This window comes from Suricata suricatta, chromosome 3 (assembly GCF_006229205.1).
Source record: "Suricata suricatta isolate VVHF042 chromosome 3, meerkat_22Aug2017_6uvM2_HiC, whole genome shotgun sequence".
NCBI classification, from domain to species: domain Eukaryota; kingdom Metazoa; phylum Chordata; class Mammalia; order Carnivora; family Herpestidae; genus Suricata; species Suricata suricatta.
Genome location: NC_043702.1, coordinates 175,704,367 through 175,723,838, shown reverse-complemented (window position 1 = coordinate 175,723,838; position 19,472 = coordinate 175,704,367). Strand labels below are relative to the sequence as shown.

The 19,472-nt window shown below is 43.3% G+C and overlaps 1 protein-coding gene and 1 pseudogene across 1 annotated transcript; both read right to left on the bottom strand.

The window, feature by feature from the left end:
- Window positions 1–3,763: 3,763 nt before the first annotated feature.
- LOC115287233 lies at window positions 3,764–4,089 on the bottom strand (annotated as a pseudogene).
- A 14,555-nt stretch (window positions 4,090–18,644) lies between these two features.
- On the bottom strand, window positions 18,645–19,404 carry S100A6 (S100 calcium binding protein A6). The gene is made up of 2 exons (XM_029933262.1): window positions 19,203–19,404; window positions 18,645–18,882 (listed from the first exon to the last, which is right to left on the bottom strand). Exons 1-2 carry the CDS (start codon window positions 19,338–19,340, stop codon window positions 18,748–18,750), a joined length of 273 nt encoding a protein of 90 aa, XP_029789122.1. The 5' UTR covers window positions 19,341–19,404; the 3' UTR covers window positions 18,645–18,747.
- Between the last annotated feature and the right edge of the window lie 68 nt (window positions 19,405–19,472).

Genomic DNA, 19,472 nt, shown 5'->3' with positions numbered 1-19,472 from the left:
TAATGTTTATATTTCAAGTTTTTCTGTTTCATTCAATGTTTTGTAGCATGTTTCTAATTTTTTTAATGGATTTTTTTTTTTTTTGAGAGAGAGAGAGAGCGTGAGCAGGGGAGAGTCAGAGAGAGAGGGAGACACAGAATCTGAAGCAGGCTCCAGGCTCTGAGCTAGCTGTCAGCACAGAGCCCATGGCAGGACTTGAACCCACGAACCATGAGATCATGACCTGAGCTGAAGTCGGACACTTAACCAACTGAGACACCCCCTAATTTTTTAATAATTAATACATTACATAATTCCAGGCTTTTTAATGTTATAAATCCTGAAGAGTTTCACAGAGAATGTAGGTATTCATTTCCATATTTAATGTTATGTGAAAGAAATACCGAAATACAAGTATCAACATTTTGCTCCCATCGATCACTAAGAATGAGCCCTTCTGACTCAACTGGGTTTTGTGCTGCTGTGAACTGAAGTATGGTTATAACTGAGCCTCTAGTAAGGATGACAGTGACAGAAGGGAGGCTGGGACACCAGGACAGGACAGAGAAGGAAAGCAGTCGTGTGGGCGACACGGAGGAGCACAGCTGGGAGGACTGTCAGGGAGTCAGTGTGCATTGTCCAGGTGGTGCTGGTGACAGGGCAAGAGAAGGAACCAAGAAAAAGGCCTTGGCCTGTGTCCGGGAGATGGCGTGGAACACAACGCCTGAGCCGCTGGCCCTTCAATCTTCACCCTGTTGTCACCCAAGGTCCCAACTGGTCCCTGTTCAAATCTTCCTGTGAGTAGAAACTTCTTTCTCTGCCCCAAGAATCCTACCAGCTGACCACCCAGTGAGCAATACCTGGCCAGTGAGAGTCATCACCCTGACACACACACACACACACACACACACACACACACACACCCCAGGAGAACAGCTTTCCATAGTACCCCTGGGACACCTGTACACCCAGAGGGCACCTCCGGACCTCTAGTGGGGCAACGGAGAGGAGCTCCCGCTGCTGCTCCTGAGAAAGTACAGAACTGAAAGCAGAGTCGCAAGAGATGTTCACACACCCATGTTCACAGCAGCACCATTCACCACATGCAGAATGTGGAAGCAACAACACCAGTGTCCATTCAAGTGCGAATGGATAAGCAAAATGCAGCGTATTCATATAACGGAATATTGTTAGGCTTAAAAGGAAGGAAATTCTGACAATGGATTAACTTTGAGAACATTATGCTGAGTGAAATAAGCCAGTCACAAAAAGACAAAAGCTGTATGATGCCACTTCCGTGAAGTCCCTAGAGTCAAATTCATAGAAACAGAAAGTAGGTGGGAGCTGCCAGGAGCTGGGGGGGAGGGGGGTGGGGAGTTAGTGTGTAATGGGGACAGGGTTTCAGTTTTATAAGGTGAAAAGTATTGGGGCTCCTGGGCCACTCAGTCAGTTAAGCATCTGATTCTTGATCTCGGCTCAGGTCACGCTCTCACCGTTTGTGGGACCGAGCCCGTGTCGCGCTCTGTGCTGACAGCGTGAAATCTGCTTGGGATTCTCTCTCTCTCCCGCTTCTCTGTCCCTCCCCAACTTGTGTTCTCCCTCTCAAAATAAGTAAGTAAGCATTTTCAAAAAGTAGTGATTTAAAAAGACAAATGAAAAGAACTGTGGAAATGGATAGTGATTTGCTGCCTGACAATGTGAATGTGCTTAGTATCACTTAACTGAACACTTAAAATGGTTGAGATCGTTGCCTTTATGTTGCATGAATTTTACTACAGTTTTTTAAGGGGGGGTGAAGGGACTGAGGCAGGGAGAGATCTGACAGGACAGAAGAGGAGGCAGTGTGGCCCAAGGCAGAGCCCGGAGCAGGCAGCTAGGAGCCACCAGACTCTGAAGGAGACAAAGAACCAGTTCTCCTCTGGAGCCTCTGGAGGGAATGTGGCCCTGCCAACACCTGATTTAAGACTTGTGACCTGCAGAATAAATGGCTGTTGTTCTAAACCCCTACCCAAAGTACCATGGATCAGACACTTAAAAAGGGCCAATGTGGGGCGCCTGGGTGGCTCAGTCAGTTGAGCGTCCAGGTTGAGTGTCTGGCTTTGGCTCAGGTCATGATTTCATGGTTCGTGGGTTCGAGCCCCATGTCAGGCTCTGTGTTGACAGCTAGCTCAGAGCCTGGAGCCTGTCTTCAGATTCTATGTCTCCCTGTCTTTCTGACCCTCCCCTGTTCATGCTGTCTCTCTCACTCTCTCAAAAAATAAATGAAACATTAAAAAAAAAAAGGTCAACTTTATGGTATGTGAATTATATCTCAAAGCTTTTGTTTGTCTGGTTTGGTTTTGGTTTTTCACTTAATTTTGCTTTTTCTTAGCTTTATTAGGATATAATTGACACATAACATTATGCAAGTTTAACATGTACAATATGTTGGTTTGATACATTTATATCAAATGTATTGCAAAATTATTGCCACTATAGCATTAGATAACACTTCCATCTTGACACATAGTTACTATCTTTCATTTTTTGCAGTGAGCACCTTTTTTTTGTACTTAATGAAGGAAAATAGCATGTACCTTTATTGATAATGGTTGGCAACAAACATGAATAAAGGTTTGATTTGGCGTCTTTTACATTAATATCATTCTTTAAGTATTGGGAACAGAAAAGAGTTAAGCAAAAAATCACTGTCACCTCTGGGTATTTATTAGAAAAGAAATTAACTATACCCACTAGAGACCACAAAAGGAAATAATTTTAACATTGCAGTTCTAGATCAAACCTCACAATAAAGAACTCTAAAGTTTTCAGAGTGAAGGAAAAAGGAGGGAGAGACAATCACTTAGGACCATGTTTCTCAAATTTGGCCCCTTTTACAGACGTACTCTTGGGGAAGGGGGTTGCAAGTTTTCTGTAGTAACATTTTAAATGTTGCATTGACTTCCGTTCGTAACCTAAACAAGTTAAGACACTGCTCTTCCAGATCGCCTGGATGACCATATTGCATAACGGAGGGAACCCGTGATTGCAGCAGCTGTGCTGATACGTCGGATCCCTGAGGCGCCAGCAACCGTGCTTGACATTTCACGTGGTGCTTCCCACGTGGGGCCCTTAAGACCCTTCACAGAATTGTTGAACATTCTCTATGAGATTTGTGGGTTGTCAAGGTTAAGGACATGAATTCCGAGCAGTGATTCCCAAGATAGGATGGGGTGGCATGGGGATAATGACTGGGGAGACTCTTAAAAGTTGAAAAAGCACAGTCCAAATACCTGTTGTTTTCATACTGAAAATTCTGTCAAGTTAAACTCAACAAAGTAACCTTGAGGCAATAGCAGGAAACCAATTATAGCTTCATCCTAGTGTGCTTGGAGTAATCTTGGTTGAGAAACACTGGCTCAGAGGTCCTGACATATGGAGAAGAGTAAGAGACACGTGCCCAAGAGAAAGAACATCTTTGGGGTCATGGAGTGAATCCCAAGCCATACCTTGTCATGGTCTTTTGGAACCCAAAGGGCCAATGGAGAAGAAACCCAAGATGTCTTTCAACCTTCTCAGATCTGTGGTTTGGGGCAAGTTGGTCTGCATTTAATACTGAGTCAAAAGAAGGAAAGCTATTTTTCCCAAAAAATCCACCCTCCCCCCTTTTTTTGTGTGAACACATTTCAGAATTTTAAGTAAACAGTTGCTGTGGCTGTTAGCCCCAGATCCATCCACCAGGAAGTGTGGTCCTCATTTGAAATGCCATCCGGTTCTCAAGGGGAAGATCATCCTGGGGTCTGCCCTATAATTGCTGCAGAGCTCCCATCTGTTTTAGCCGCTTCAGCAGCTCCCCACGCTGATGCATTTCCACTAGGTCTGTGCATCCGCCGATGCAATCTTTACCGGTAAAGACCCGAGGTGCTGTTCTGGCTCCTGTGAGCTGTTCCAAATAATCTTGAATCTTGCCAGTGTCACTGGTGGCTGTGATATCGACAAATTCCAAAAGCCCTTGTTTGAAGGGCAGCTGGCTGAGGAGCTCTTGGGTCCTCCCGGAGTAGGGGCAGGAGGGCTTGATGAACACAACCGCCTTCCCGGCTGGACTCTGCAGCTCACAAACTCTTCGGCCATGCTGACACGCCGCCGCCTCCTGGGGAGGAGCCCTCAATGGTAGGTATTGCTCTGAGTGTAAACCCTGCAATGAGCACCTTTAAGATCTACTCTCTCAGCAAGGTGCTTACCACCTAGAGTAGGTCCCTAAGTTATGCCCAAGGTGCCTAGGTGTTTATACTTTAAAAGAGATGAAGATGCAAATTTAGAGACATCTCTGGTACCTAAACCCTAGAGACTACCAGGGCTGTTTGCTTCCTGGATAAATTTTATTCACATTTCAAAGGGTGATACTAGGGATCAGGCCTATGATACTTTCAAGGAGACTCTTTCAGAAAAATAAAAGAGGACAACTGCCCTCTTCCCCTTGTTTAAAAACAAAATTCAACAAAGTAAATTTAAAATTTTTTAATGTTTTATTTATTTTTGAGAGAGAGAGAGAGACAGCATGAGCAAGGGAGGTTCAGAGAAAGAGGGAGACACACAACCTGAAGACAAGCTCCAGGTTCTGAGCTAGCTGTCAGCACAGAGCCCGATGCGGGGCTCGAACCCACAAACCGCGAGATCATGACCTGAGCTGAAGTCGGAGGCTCAACCAGATGAGTCACCCAGGCGCCCCTCAACAAAGTAAATTTTAAAAATCTTGTTGGTTTTATTCAATGATGCACAAATCAGGCAGCATCCCATCCAGCAGATAGGAGCTCCCAAGAGCTGTACAAAATCAAAGGCTTTTATAGACAGAAGAAGGCAGAAGGAAAGCACATTTCTAGCAAAAAAGAGTGGGCGAACTGTTTCAGCCAAGGTCACGTTCCTATGGGGGACAGACAGGGTCTATCAGTGATCACCTCACTAATTCTGGCCAGGTAATTTCAGATTGACTGGCTGAAGTTCACCTTCCTGAGAAAGGCTGAGACTGCAGTAGGGTTGGGTGTTATGTCTTGGTTTACTGACTTGGATTTCGCACAAATGACTCCATTTGCGGCCTGTTCTCTCTTTCTAAACACCCTTTATAACTAAATAAAAATCATTTTTCCTTGTTCTCACCTTGGGATGTCTGGTCCTCGAATATGGCCTGGCCCAGGGTAACAGCAGCCCTGATGCACTGACCCTGACCCTGACCGTTAAGGTCATTAATAAGAAATCTTTTCTCTGTCTGCAATACCTCATGTGTACAATTGGGATAAAGTCAATAAAGATAAATATTAAAAACCCAAAACTGAAAGAGAAAAGAAGAAAAGTATGATGTCGTGAAATAAGAAATATGTGTCTGTGGTCATTCAGATGACCAAAGTGTATTTCTCATGTGTACTTAGACTTTGTCCAGTTTCTGGCTCAGAACTCCCAAAAACCTTGGAATTTCCTGAGTAAGAAGAGCAATAGAAGCATCTTTTGTTTTAATATTTCATCTCTTGTCTTTAATTCCTGAAAAATGCTCAGAGCCATAAAGAAGGTGTCTTACTATCCATAACCAGTGCTTTCCACCACAGGTGGGTTTATGTGAATAAAGTGACTTTAGGAAAGCCTCTAAGGATGGAGGCTGGTTACCAGAGGCACCAACCAAGAATTCCCTGATTTCCAGGACTGTGGGGGAGGGCTGGAGGTTGAATCTATCACCAAAGCCAATGACTTAATCAAGTGTGCCCATGTAATGGAGCCTCCATAAAAACCCAATGGATGGGGTTCATCAGAACATATCCACACAGCACCATGCCAGGCCCCCAAACTCCATGAGGACAGAGGCTCCTCTGTTTAGGACTTTCCCTGTGTGTGTCCACCTCTGGCTGTTGATACTTATCCTTTAATATCTTTGGTAATAAATTGGTAATTTAGTGAGTAAGTGGATTTCCTGAGTTATCCGAGCTGCTCTAGCAAAGTATTTGGACCCAAAGAGGGGGAGTCTTGAGAACCTTTGATTTACAGCCAGTCTGAAGCACAAGTAACAACCCAGCCTTGTGACTGATGGCTGAGGGGGGGAGGGGGCTGTCCTGCGGGACTGACCCCTCAGCCTGTGGGGTCTGAAGCTGTCCCCAGGCGCACAGTGTCAGGCTGAATGGAACTACAGGACCTCCCACCAGCCACCAAGAGCCTCTTGATGGTGGGGAAACCGGCTGCTGTGCACACTGAGACTAATCTCAAAACCCTGTTTAGGGGGATAGTTAAAGGGGGGAAATGAGAGAAAGAAGAAAGTAAAACCACCGCATTTAAAAAAGTATCACTGCCTTAAAAGGGAAGGAAATTCTGACACATACTAAAACATGCATGAACCTTGAGGACATTATGCTGAGAAATAGAAGTCAGCTATAAAAAGATAAATACCACATGGTTTCACTTACATGAGGCCCTAGAGGAGTCAAATCCATAGAGACAGAAAGAAGGGCAGTTGACTGGGGGAGGGATGGGATATGTTTAGAGGAAAGAGTTTCTGTATAAGACAACAGCTCTGAGACTGTTTGCAGGGCAATGTGAATGTACTTAACACAACTAAACTGTACATTTAAAAATGGTGCATTTAGGGGTGCCTGGGTGGCTCAGTCGGTTAAGCATACGGCTTTGGCTCAGGTCAGATCTCACGGTTCGTGGGTTCGAGCCCCACGTCGGGCTCTGTGCTGACAGCTAGCTCAGAGTCTGGAGCCTGTTTCAGATTCTGTATCTCCTTCTCTCCCTGACCCTCCCCTGCTCGCACTGTCTCTCTCTGTCTCTCAAAAATAAATAAAAATCATTTAAAAAAATGGTGCATTTAAGTTTTAAGTTATGCATTTTTTTACCACAGTGAAAAATAAAAATAAAAACAAAAAATTTCAAAGTATAACCAATACATCAGCATTTATTATGATTCCATGTGTATAAAATTATATATCTATCTTTTAAATAGGCTCCATGCCCAACATGGGACTCAAACTCATGACCCCGAGATGAAGAGTCTCATGCTCCACCACCTGAGCCAGCCGGGTGCCCATAAAATCATATATCTAAAAAGAGATGCATTAAAGGGTGTAATCAAACCCATGGTTATTTCATTAAGATAGTATTTCAGGTGACTTTTTTCCTTTTCATTTTGAAATATTTTTCAAATTTTTATTGATATAATCTGGGAGGGAATATTTTCTAATGAAAGACAAATGTATAAAAAGAGCATTTAGTGGACAAGTTAGGAAGGAAACCGAAAGCCTCAAAGGACAACATCCAGAGGGCCGGCACCTCCTCCTCTTCCAGGCAGCCCAGGCCACAGGCTCCAGCTACATCCCGCCCCCACCCCATGAGGGGGGCTCAGGGCTCACGCAGAGGCTGGCACCTGCCTGGCCCTCTCTGACTGTGGCCCCAAAGCCATCAAGTACTTTTCCCTTTTGAAAACCTGGCACTTGCTCTGCAGAACTAAGGGGAGGAGGGGACCATATTATGGTTGTGTCTTACTTTTTAAAGCATGAAAAGCCTAATGTGGATATTTTTAAATTAATGTCTAGGAAGACACCACTCAGATAAACCACAAGAGACTCTTAAATACAGAGAACAACCTGAAGGTGCATGGGGGTGGGAGAAAGAGGAAAATGGGTGATGGGCATTGAAGAGGGCACTTGTTGGGATGAGCACTGGGTGTTGTACGTGAGCCAATTTGACAATAAATCATATTTATTTATTTAAAAAAGGGAAGACACCATTCATAGGTAAGTAAAGGTGAGAATGTCCTGGGAAGGACACTGAAACGGGTGGGCTCCAGAGCCCTGGCCACAAGGCCCCTTATTCGCTAGGCTACATACCTGTCACTCGGTCTGCTAATCTAGATGTTGCCCTTGTTCAAAGAAGAAGTGTCTCATCCTCCAGATACACCAGACACAAGGTGGTAGCTCAGAAAGCTCAGCACAGGCTGAATTTCAGGACCTGCTGGCTCTCCTGCCTGGGCCTTTTTGGGCAGGGCATAAATCACGTGACTGTTCTCAGCACACCTGCAGGGGCACCTCCAGGTAACAAACTGTAATGTGCTGTACTGGACTGTTTCTAATATCCCATCCAGCATTGGTGTACTACAATTCTTCAGGTCACAGCCTCACTCCTGGGCTAGGAGCTGGGTTCTGTATTTTTATGGTATATCTTACTGTAGATATGAAATCCATCCATTAAAACCAAGTACCCAAGTAAACTGAAATAACTTTGTCTGAATTGTTGTGGGTCGGGAGCTCCCTTAGGGCAGAGAGTGGCATTCATCTATCTTGGCAGCTGAGGCAATAAAATCATTCTCTGCACACAGAGGATAGTCTCCATACATACTTGTTGAGTGAGAAAATAAATATTGGCAGAATAGTTACACTGCCCAACCGGAAACTAGTCAAAATGCTGCATAAAATAAGAAAACCCTTTTAAAGTATTATCAGTGGACCAACAATTTAGTAAGAAATATTCAGAAATGAAATTTAAATAAAAATAGGAACGCTGGGTGGCCCAGCAGTTAAGTGGGTTAAACATCTGACTCTTGATTTTGGCTCAGGTCATGATCTCATGGTTCTCTGTGAGGGGCTCTGAACTGACAGTGAGGAGCCTGCTTGGGATCCTCTCTCTCTGTCTCTCTCTGTCTCTCTCTCTCCTCCTTCCCTCTCACTCCCTCTTCTCTCTCTTAAAATAAATAGATAAACTTAAAAAATAATAGTTAAAAAAAAATAGGAACCCAGAGAAATGAGAAGAGCTTTGAAGCTAGCTTTTCCTTAAGGGCATCTGCCATACTTAGTGAAATTTATCTTCTATTTTCATGGCCTCCCAGAAGGAAGTCTAATGGAGAACCATCCCAAACCTGCATCAGGCTGAGAGTTTAAAAGTCTCACCTATACAGTGAAGGTAAAATGGAGATAAATTTTCATATTTGGACACTCAAAGAGATTTGCTTTCTTTGAATGGGGGTGCTGAGTGGAGAGAAAATACTCCCAATATTCAAGCAATAAATCAATTATTGTTTGAGTATGCATGCAGAATTCATACCACAGAATGATGGGGGGAAAAAACCTCCTTCAAATTAATATTTTAGTTTAAAATGGCCTCCGCAGAAAGTACCCTAAGGCACTTGGTGGAAATGAATGCAAATGTGCTGTAGAAAACCCATCTTCAATTCAACCTAGACACTTGAAAAATGTCCACAGATAAAATTTCCAGAAATACAAGCTGACAGTCAAAAATCACAAAACAGGAAGGCCTAGATGGCTTAGTCCTTTGAGCTCAGAGCCTGGCGCCCGCTTCTGATTCTGTATTTCCCTCTCTCTTCACTCCTCCGCTGCTCACGCTCTGTGTTTCTCTCTCTCAAATAAATAAACATTTAAAAATATATACATATCACAAAACACACAAGGAAATCAGGCACTGTGAACAAGAGCCAGAAGAAAACAGAGATCAAAATTTGCCCCCAAGACTCCAATACTGAAACACTGACCACAGAACATAAAATAACTATGTGTAATATGTTTAACAATAAAGTGAGTTGGTAGAGTAAAAGAGCAAGACATTATAAAAATACCAAATATATTTGAAGAATCGGATATAGAAATGAAATAAAATATAAATTAAAATAAAATACAATAACTAAACATTTAAAACTCAGTGAATGAGTTTAACCACAAACAAGAGACGATTGCAGAGACCATTAGTGAACTATAGAAGCAATCACCCAGAATGTAGTACAGAAAGACAGACAGATGGAAAACCTGAACAAGAGGTCAAGAGACAGGGAGGAAAGCATGAAAAGCTCTGACATGCAGAATTCCAGAAATAAAAGAAAGGAGAAGAGACGAAGAAGTAATAATAGAGCCAAGGGAACATTTACAGAAACAACAGATGAGAATTTTCCAAAATTGAAGAGACGGGCCACCTGGTGGCTCAGGTGATTAGGCATCTGGCTCTTGGTTTCAGCTCAGGTCATGATCTCCCACTTTTGTGGGTTCGAGCCCCATGTTGGGCTCTGTGCTGACAGCTCAGAGCCTGCTGGGATTCCCTTTCCCTCTTTCTCTGCCCCTCCCCTGCTCGTTCACTCTCAAAATAAATAAATAAACTTAAAAAAAAAAAAAACCTGAGGAGAAACACCAATCCGAAGATTCAGAGCAACCTACTGAACCCCAACTAATGAATCCCAAACAGGTTAGATACAAATAAATCCAATTCTAGAGACATAATAATGAAACTGTGGAAAAACAAAGACAAGATCTTAAAAGCTGTAGAAAAGAGGAATTAGTATAAAGGAGTAAAAATTAAACTGACAACTGATTTCTCAAAAACAAAAATAAGCAAAAGAAGAAAGTGGGTAATAAATGAGCAGGGAGAAAATTCAACCTGCCAAAATTATCTTCCAAGAAAAAGTACAAAACAAGGAAAAATAAAATGTAAGAGAATTTGTCAGAAAAAGGTAAGAAAATGTTTAAGGATGAATTTCAGACATAAGGAAAATTGAACAAATGAGTAGTCAAATGAGTGGCTAAATAGAAAGATATATTTACCACATAAAATAATAACGATGGTGACTTGTGAAACCAAAAAGGAAAAGCCAATGCACCTGACAAAGATGAGTAATCATGAAGGGGTGATGAGAATTAGGTATGCTGAGGTCCTTATTCATTCAGGAGAAGGAAAAATTGCTGAAGACTTTACACTAATGAATCCAATATGTGTGTGAATATATCCAAGGTAACCACTGAAATAACAGGAATAGAATAGATTCCACACTTACATACTAATTAGGAAAAAAAATGAAATGAGTGAAAAATTCCTTTAATCAATTATGATAGAAAAAGAAACAGAAAATGTGGGGAAATAGCATAAAATGAGATGGTAGAATAACAAACACATTAGTAATTTCAATGCTTCTAAATGAATGCAATGCTCCAGGTAGGAAAGAAAGATCATCTGATCTGAATTTTAAATCTCTATGTGCTATTTATAAAAGACAAATCCAAAGCAAAAGGACACTAGGCTAATAATAGCAGAATGAAAAGAGATATGCCATGCAAATATTAACCAAACAAAAGCTAATTAATATAAAATGTAACATGTAAAGAACATTATTAGATAGCTCCTGAGTGTCTCAGTCAGTTAAATGTCCAAATCTTGGTTTCACCTCAGGTCATGATCTCACAGTTCTTGAGTTCGAGCCCCACATGGGGCTGACAGCACGGAGCCTGCTTGGGATTCTCACTCTCCCTCTCTCTCTACCCCTCTCCCACTCGTGCTCTCTGAGTCTATCCCTGTCTCGAAAAATAAGTAAATGAACTTAAAAAAAATTTAAAGAGCATTATTAGAGATAAAAAATAATCATATATTAATACAAAAATCCCCCAAAGATATAACATCTCGAAACTTGTTTTCATTTAATAATATAGCTTCAAAATATATAAAGCAGATATTAACAGAATTACAATAAGAAATTAATAAATTCACAGCCTTGGAGAGATATCTCAACATACTTTTTTTCAGTAATCGAGAGAACAAGCAGACAAAAACCTCCATAAGAAAAAAGGAAATAGAAAACTACAGAATACACATTCTTCCGAAGCCCCTACACTCTTATGCGATTGACTACATGATAGATAAAGCAGAGAAGACATCTCAACATATTTCATAGGATTGATGTCATAAACCCCTGTTATGGGACTCAATGTAAATAAGCTACAAATTAATAACAAATGGATATCTATTTTAAAAAAGCATATGTTTGGAGTGCCTGGGTGGCTCAGTTGTTTAAGCGCCCAACTTCGGCTCAGGTCATGATCGTGGGTTCGAGCCCCGCATCGGGCTCTGTGCTGACAGCTAGCTTAGAGCCTGGAGACTGTCTTCAGATTCTGTATCTTCCTCTCTCACTGACCCTCCCCTGCTCACTCTGTCTCTGTCTGTCTCTCAAAAATAAAAAAAATTTTAAAAATTTAAATTTAAAAAAGCATGTGTTTGAAAATTATAAACTTTTAAATATTTAACTTAAAATATATACTTAAAAATTATTCATTAAAAGATAACAAATCATAATGAAATTGGAAAATGCTTAACAATTCAATTATATATTTATATACAGTAATGCAACAATATACATACTTTGGGGTGTGGCCAAAACAGTTCTTAAAGAAAGTGTACAGCCTAAAGTCATATATTAGAAAAGACAGAATTTTAAAAATAAAGGAGTCATCTCAAAATAAACCCAAACAATGTTGAAGGAAGAAAATAAAAGCAAGAGCAGAATTTAATAAAATATGCAACAAACACATAATAGAATTAATTAAGCCAAACTTGGTTTATCAAAAACCGTGGAAGAAAAAAAAGACAACCCTCTAACAATATTATTCAGAGAAAATGAAAAGAAAGGAAAGGCACAAATTAACAATAGGAACCAAAAGAGGAGGTTTCATAATTTCAAAGCTTCCAATATATAGATAATAAGAGTATATAATGAATAACTTTATATCAATAAATTTTTTTCTATGTATTTACTTATTTTGGGAGATGTGGAGAGCACACGTAGGGGAGAGGCAGAGAGAGGGGCGGAGGATCTGAAGCCGGCTCTGTGCTGAGAGGCTGACAGCTTGAACTCAGGAACCAGGAGATCACGGCCTGAGTCGAGGACCGACACTCTGAGCCACTCAGGTGCCCCTATATGAATAAATTTTAAAATACAGATGAAATGGATGAACTCCTAGAGAAAAGTCTCACCAAAGTGGCACAAGGAGGAATAGAAGAACTGAATGGCTCAATAACCATTTAAAATGGCATCAGTAGTTTAAACTCTTATGACAAAGAAAATCTTGCAAAAATTTACCAATGAGATTTATGAAAACCATTCAAGGAGCAAATTTCAGGTTTCTACATAATATGCTTAAGTTTAGAAATGGAGAGAGAAAGTGGTACCTTGCTGGCTTCATTGGAGGAGCACACAACTCTTGGTCGAGGAGTCGTGAGTTGGAGCCCCATGTTGGGTGTAGCGATTACTAAATAAATAAAAGCTAAAAAAAAAAAAAGAAAGAAAGAAAGAAAGAAATGAGGGTAGAAAGCTTTCCCCCGTTCATTTTATGAGGCCAGTATAATCTTTATATCCAAACCTGCAAGGATAATACAACAAAGGAAAATTACAAACCAATCTTACTCAAGAGTAAAAATCTGAAATACAATGCCAGCAGACCAAATCCAGTAACATAAAAACTGACCTGTCATGACTAAGATGGGTTTATCTCAGAAATATAAATTTGGTTTAGAGATAGAAAGTAGTTATAGGGACACCTGGATGGCTTGGTCATTTAAGTGCCTTGATTTTGGCTCAAGTCATGATCTTACCATTTGTGGGATCAAGCCCCAAGGCTAGCTCTGCAGAACCTGCTTTGGATTCTGACTCTCCTCTCTCTGCCCCTCCCCCCCAAAATAAATAAACATGTAAAAATATATATTACTATAAAAAGAAAATGAAGTTTTATAATTCATTAACAGATAAAAGAGGAAAATTCACAATCATCTTAATATATGCAGAAAAAGCACTTTAAAAATATCAATTCATTATTTTAAATAAATATTCAGCAAACAGAATAAAGAGAACTTGTTTATTTCTAATTTCTGATTAAAGTTTCTTTAAAAAATACCTACAGTAAATATCACATTTAATGGCATAGCATTTGAAAGTATTTCTTTTAAGATTAGAAACAAAACAGGAGTGTCCATTGACACTGCTATTTAACAAGGTACTAACAAAAGACAGGAGTCCCTTCCAGACCAAGAGACAAAAAAAATAAATAAAAGTCATATGTATCATGAAAGTAAAAGGAAAACTTTGATTTGCAGATTGAAATAATTGGCTCTAAAGAAAACACAAAAGACTCTAAATTACCAGAAATAATGAGAGTTTAGAAAAGTTTCTGAATATAAAATCAATACAAAACTCAATCACAAAAAGGAAGGAAATCTTGTCACATGCTGTAATATGAATGAACCTTGAAGACACTACGTTAAGTGAAATAAGGCAGTCGCCAAAAAAGACGATATTGTATGACTCCACTTACATGAGACATCTAAAGCAAATTCATAAAAACAAAATGTAGCATGCTGGAGCCAGGGACCAGGTGAGGTGTAGAAAAGGGGGAGTTTTGTTTAATGGATGTGCAATTTCAGTTCTGCAGGATGAAAGGGATCTGGAGATCTGTTGCCCAACAATGTGAACACACTTAACTCTACAAAACTGTACACTTGAAAATAGCTAAAATGGTAAGTTTTGTTATATTTCGTACAAAGTTTCAAATATTTAAATATGTAAAAACTCAATTACATTTCTACACCAATAACAGAAAAAAATATTTTTTAGAACATGACATTTGCAACACTGTCAATAAATTGTATAATTAAGTGTGTTTGGTGAGAATGATCACATGCTAATTAATCAAAGATTTTAAAGACCTAAATAGAGAGGTAAACCATGTTTATGGATTGGAAGATTCAACATTCTCCACAAGGTGATCCACAGAATCTATGCAATGTCAAACAAAACTCCAACACTTTGTTCTGTGGGACTTAACAAGATCACTCTAAAGTGTATATTTTAAAGTAGAAAGGAGGGGACAGGGAAGGGAGTAGGGAAAAAATAAATTTAAAAAATAATAATAAAGTAGAGGAACCAAGAAACACCAGAGCCTGTAGTGTGTTGCAAACCAAGCCAGTACTGTGTCAGGGGTAAAAGAGAGTGACCGATGGCATCACATGCTCTTGAACACTGTCCAGTCGACTGAACCACACTGTGAGGCCATGTGTGTCATCTGCAGGGAAGATCATCAAAGATGACACAATTGCACATGGCAGGTTTTTAATGAACTGGTAGGTTGAAGACTGTTTCTTTTGGGAAAATAAAGACAAAAGAATAGAATCCATAAATAAATAAGTAAAATTAGAAGGCCAAGAGTAGCAGAGATTTCTCTGAAAAATGAAGAGCAAGGTGGGAGATTTGCCTTTCCAATATCAATGATTATTATAGAAATATAAAAAAAGTTTTAAAAGATAGAGCGGCATTGGCATAGAAGTAGATCAATCAATAGAACAGAAAAAGAGAGCTCAGAAACAGACCCTCCTACATTTACTATACAATGGGCATTACAGAGTGATGAACAGAAGGAATTTTTAATACATTTTTCTGAAACAGAAGATGAAAATATTTGTGCAAAATGTATTTTTTGATGTTTGTTTTGGGAGAGAGCTCAAGTGCATTCACACACACACACACACACACACAAGCACACAAGGGAGCAGGGGGGAAAGGGACAGAGAAAGGGAGAGAGAGAACCCCAAGCAGGCTCCGCGCTGTCTGCACAGAGCCCGACTTGTGACTCAATCCCATGAACTTTGAGATCATAACCTGAGCAGAAATCAAGAGTCGGATGTTCAACTAACTGAGCCACCCAGGTGCCCCAGTACCAAAATTATTTTAAAAAAGATAAAATGATAAACACAACAACCAGAAGGGAAGGGGATGAGATGAGGAAGGCTACCCAGGGGGTTGACAAGTGAAGGTACGTGCATTTCTTAAACTCTAGGGTTTTGTGTCAGGATTCTTATCCCTGAGATGTGTTCCATAAATCATTCTGTATACTCTCAATGTGCAATTAAAAGACGTAAAAGAAAAAGATGAAGCAGAAATGGCCAAACTATGTCATGATCAGATGCACACTAATAAGCTGCAGGGGAGGGGCGCCCAGCGCTGACCGCACACCCAGGTAGAGGCTCTTAGTTCCCTGTAACTTAGTCTTCTCACTCAGTAAATGGGGCTAACAACAAATACTACACACAAACCTTCGGAGCATCACAAAAGACAATGCATATGAAAGTGTCTTATGAAAATAAAATTGCTACACAAGTGTAAAGTGGAGTTATTTGTAACGATTTCAGATTTGCTTGGCAGAGAACAGAACTGCATCCTGTGATCAGTTCTACACCCTCTTCCTGGGCCCGACCCAGCTTACAAAATGGGCTGCTCAGCGGCTTCAGCTTCAGGGTGTCAGGACGACTAGGTTGAAGGGGGGACTTCCAGGGGGCAAAGAGCCTCAGCTGGGGGATGGGGTCCAGGCATTCCCACCATCCCACCCGCAGGTGAACTGGACTTCCCTGGTCAGCCACACCAAAGGGACAGAGCATGAATGAAGTCCCCGGCTCACATCTGAACCTCTCCCTCTCCTCTGAGCCCAGACCCCTCCTCCACAGAGTGAGCACACAGGGCTTACTTCAACTTACATCAATTAAAGGCAAACACGATAAAAATGAACGGTCCGTGCACCTTTCCATCCCCAGTTCCATGTTTTGATGCCTGCACCCACCAGATTCCTTTAGAAATGCTCCTTCCTCCCACCTCCACCCCCAAAAGACCTTTAAAGTTTTTTAAAAATGTTTATTTTTGAGAGACGAAAAGATGGACAGAACGTAAGTAGAGATAGAGAGATGGAGACACAGAATGTGAAGCAGGCTCCAGGCTCTGAGCTGTCAGCACAGAGCCCAATGCAAGGCTCGAACCCATGAGATCATGACCTGAACTGAAGTCAAGCCCTTAACTGACTGAGCCACCCAGGCGCCCCTAAAAACCATTAAAATGATACCCTCAGATGCCTAGCTGGTTCAGTGGGTAGAGCCTGAGACTCTTGATCTCAGGGCTGTGAGTTCAAGTCCCACATTGAGGGTAGAGATTACTTAAAAATGAAATCTTAGGGGCGCCTGGGTGGCTCAGTCAGTGAAGCGTCTGCTTCGGCTCAGGTCATGATCTCGCAGTCGTGGGTTCCAGCCCCGCTTCGGGCTCTGTGCCCGCAGCTGGCTCAGAGCCTGGAGCCTGCTTCAGATTCTGTGTCTCCCTCTCTCTCTGACCCTCCCCTGCTCGCGCTGTCTCTCTCTGTTTCTCAAAAATAAAAAAATTTAAATAAAACATTAAAAAATGAAATCTTAAAAAAAATTACCCTCAAAGCAAATGAAAAGTTTTGCTGCTTATTTGGGGCCTGTTTTATTTTTTAAATCCATGTTCCCATTCCCTCCACCACTGTGGAGCAGACACTGGAAGGCATACGCCCATTTATTTAGCAGGCGGAGTGCGCACCCTCCAGCCAGCAGGGCTCCCCAGAAATGTGGGGCTGAGCCTGACCTGAGCGGCTCCTCCTCCCTCTTTGCACCAAGTCTTCCCGCCCCTGAAAGAGGGGAAGAGGGAGGGCCGGGTTCAAACTCTATTCTTCACCTTTCTTTCATTGACTTAGGTTTGTCTAAGACAAAGTTGAGTGGCTTTATGTGGGAATCCATTGCTGGAGCCAAAAGACTCCCCGGCTGACATTCCCTGGGCGGCCAAGTCCCGTCGCCCTCCTCACAGAAGGCTCCCTGAGGGTCCGGGCTGCGGTTCGGTCCCGCGGCCCCACCCCAGGGCCCCAGCACGCGAATCCCGCCGCCGCAGCCTGCTCTCTGCCCACACGAGGGCGCAGGCTCCGCGCCCCGAATTGCGGGCCAACGCCGGCGGGAAGGTACTTTTCCAGAGGGAGTTGAACAGGCTGTGCAGACCCGGAGCTGGGAGCTCAGGGGGCCCTGGGTCTCTCCTGCTCCCTGCGAGGCACGAGGGACGAGAAGCGGGTCCAGTGGCCCTTTCCGGACGGTTCCGCTGCCCCACGGAGAAGGAAGGCAGCTCCTCTAAGTCGGGCCGCCTGGGAAGCGGGGAAGAGACAGAGGAAGAACACGATCTCCCTCTGAGGTGCCCGGGACAGAGGCGCCAGCCTGGCTCAGACTCCGCCTCGAGGGGCGGAAGGGGGACAGACACCAGTTTACTCTACTCCCCCACCCCTGAAAACATAAATGCAGACAATGGACTCAATCATTCAATTAGTCATCCTTCCTGATGGGGGCTGAGAGCCAGGCTGGGTTCCCACGAAATAACGGGGAGGGGGTGAGTCACTCTGCTGAGGCTGCAGGGATGGGCCGCTCCCTATTCACTGAAAGGCTTGAAGCTGCAGTGGGCCCCGCCCCCTTCGTGAGCACCCCGCCCTGCCCCCTTCCTGAGCACGCCCTGATTCTCATGTCTATGCAGGTGCCTGCTTCTCAGATCACAACCCCCAACGCAAAAGACCCTGTACCCAAATACGAGGACAGACTCCTAAAGTAGCCCCCAGCTCCGACTGGGCCATGGGCAGCCTGCCAACATCTCCCAAGCTTTGGGCCAGACTTGCCCTCTCTGCTCCACCTCACTGCAGTGAGAAAGCGGACTGGCCCAACCCCATGGCCCTTCTCCTCTCAGCACACTCAGACCAAAACAGGTCTTTGCCGCCAGGGACTCTGACCAGACTATCTTTGCCCCGCTCTGGACCTAGCACAGCCCGGCTCAGGCACCATTCCCTTCTGCACCCCCATCCCAGAACCCCTCCACTGGGGACCACCTGAGCCTTCCTTAACATGACTTCATCCTCAGTGAGACCCTTTTCTACTTGACGGAAAGGCACCTTACGAGCTAGTAGTGGCTTTGTCAGGGTGGTGCCAGGCATGGGACATCGGAGTCATTCCCAGAGGTGATCACAAGCAAACTCTATGATGGCTGGTGCAGCACCGACAGAGGAGGGAACAAATCACTGGGAAGCCAGGACTTAGAGGCCGACTTGGCCAAAGATGATGTTTATTGAACAATTGCCCTCCATGGATTTGACTTAGACAAGGGGTAGAGGGTGTCTCCACCTTCCTGATTTATTTTCAGCCTTTGAGGGCATCATTGTAGATCAAAGCCAAGGCCCCCAGGAAGGTGACATATTCCTGGAAGTTCACCTCCTGGTCCTTGTTCCGGTCAAGGTCGTCCATCAGCTTTGCAATTTCAGCGTCCTGCAGCTTCTAACATGTTAGAACGGGAAATCCAGACTCAATGGCGAGGAGACCCCTGGGTTCTCTCCCTTCCCCCTCCTCACACAAGTGGCCCAGTGCGGCTTGGCCACCTGGGTTCACCTGGTTTACTTTCTCCCGCTCCTCACTCAGGGAGAGTGAGCACCAGGCTGAGTCTCCCCCAGCCCCACAGGACAGCTGACCCATGGTCCCAGTGAGGTATGTGACTTGGGCCCCAGGACGCAGAAACCTGGGAGTCCCAGGGCACCTCCCCTTCTCCCAATCCTGCTTTTAAAGGGGAGGGAAAAGGGCCCTGGGAGAGACTCACTCACCGAGCCAATGGTGAGCTCTTTCTGGATCAGCTCCTTCAGCTCCTTCTTGCTCAGGGTGTGCCTGTCGCCTTCCCTGCCCGAGTACTTGTGGAAGATGGCCACAAGGAGGCCGATGGCCTGATCCAAGGGGCACGCCATGGCTGGGCGCTGGGCTCAGAGCTGGGGGCGGGAGAGGCTGGCCAGTGCGTTCCCACCACCCGCGTACCCAGAGCTGGTCCCCACCATCCTTCCTCGGACCGCTTTGCCCCAGGCTCGCAGGAGTCAGGAGTC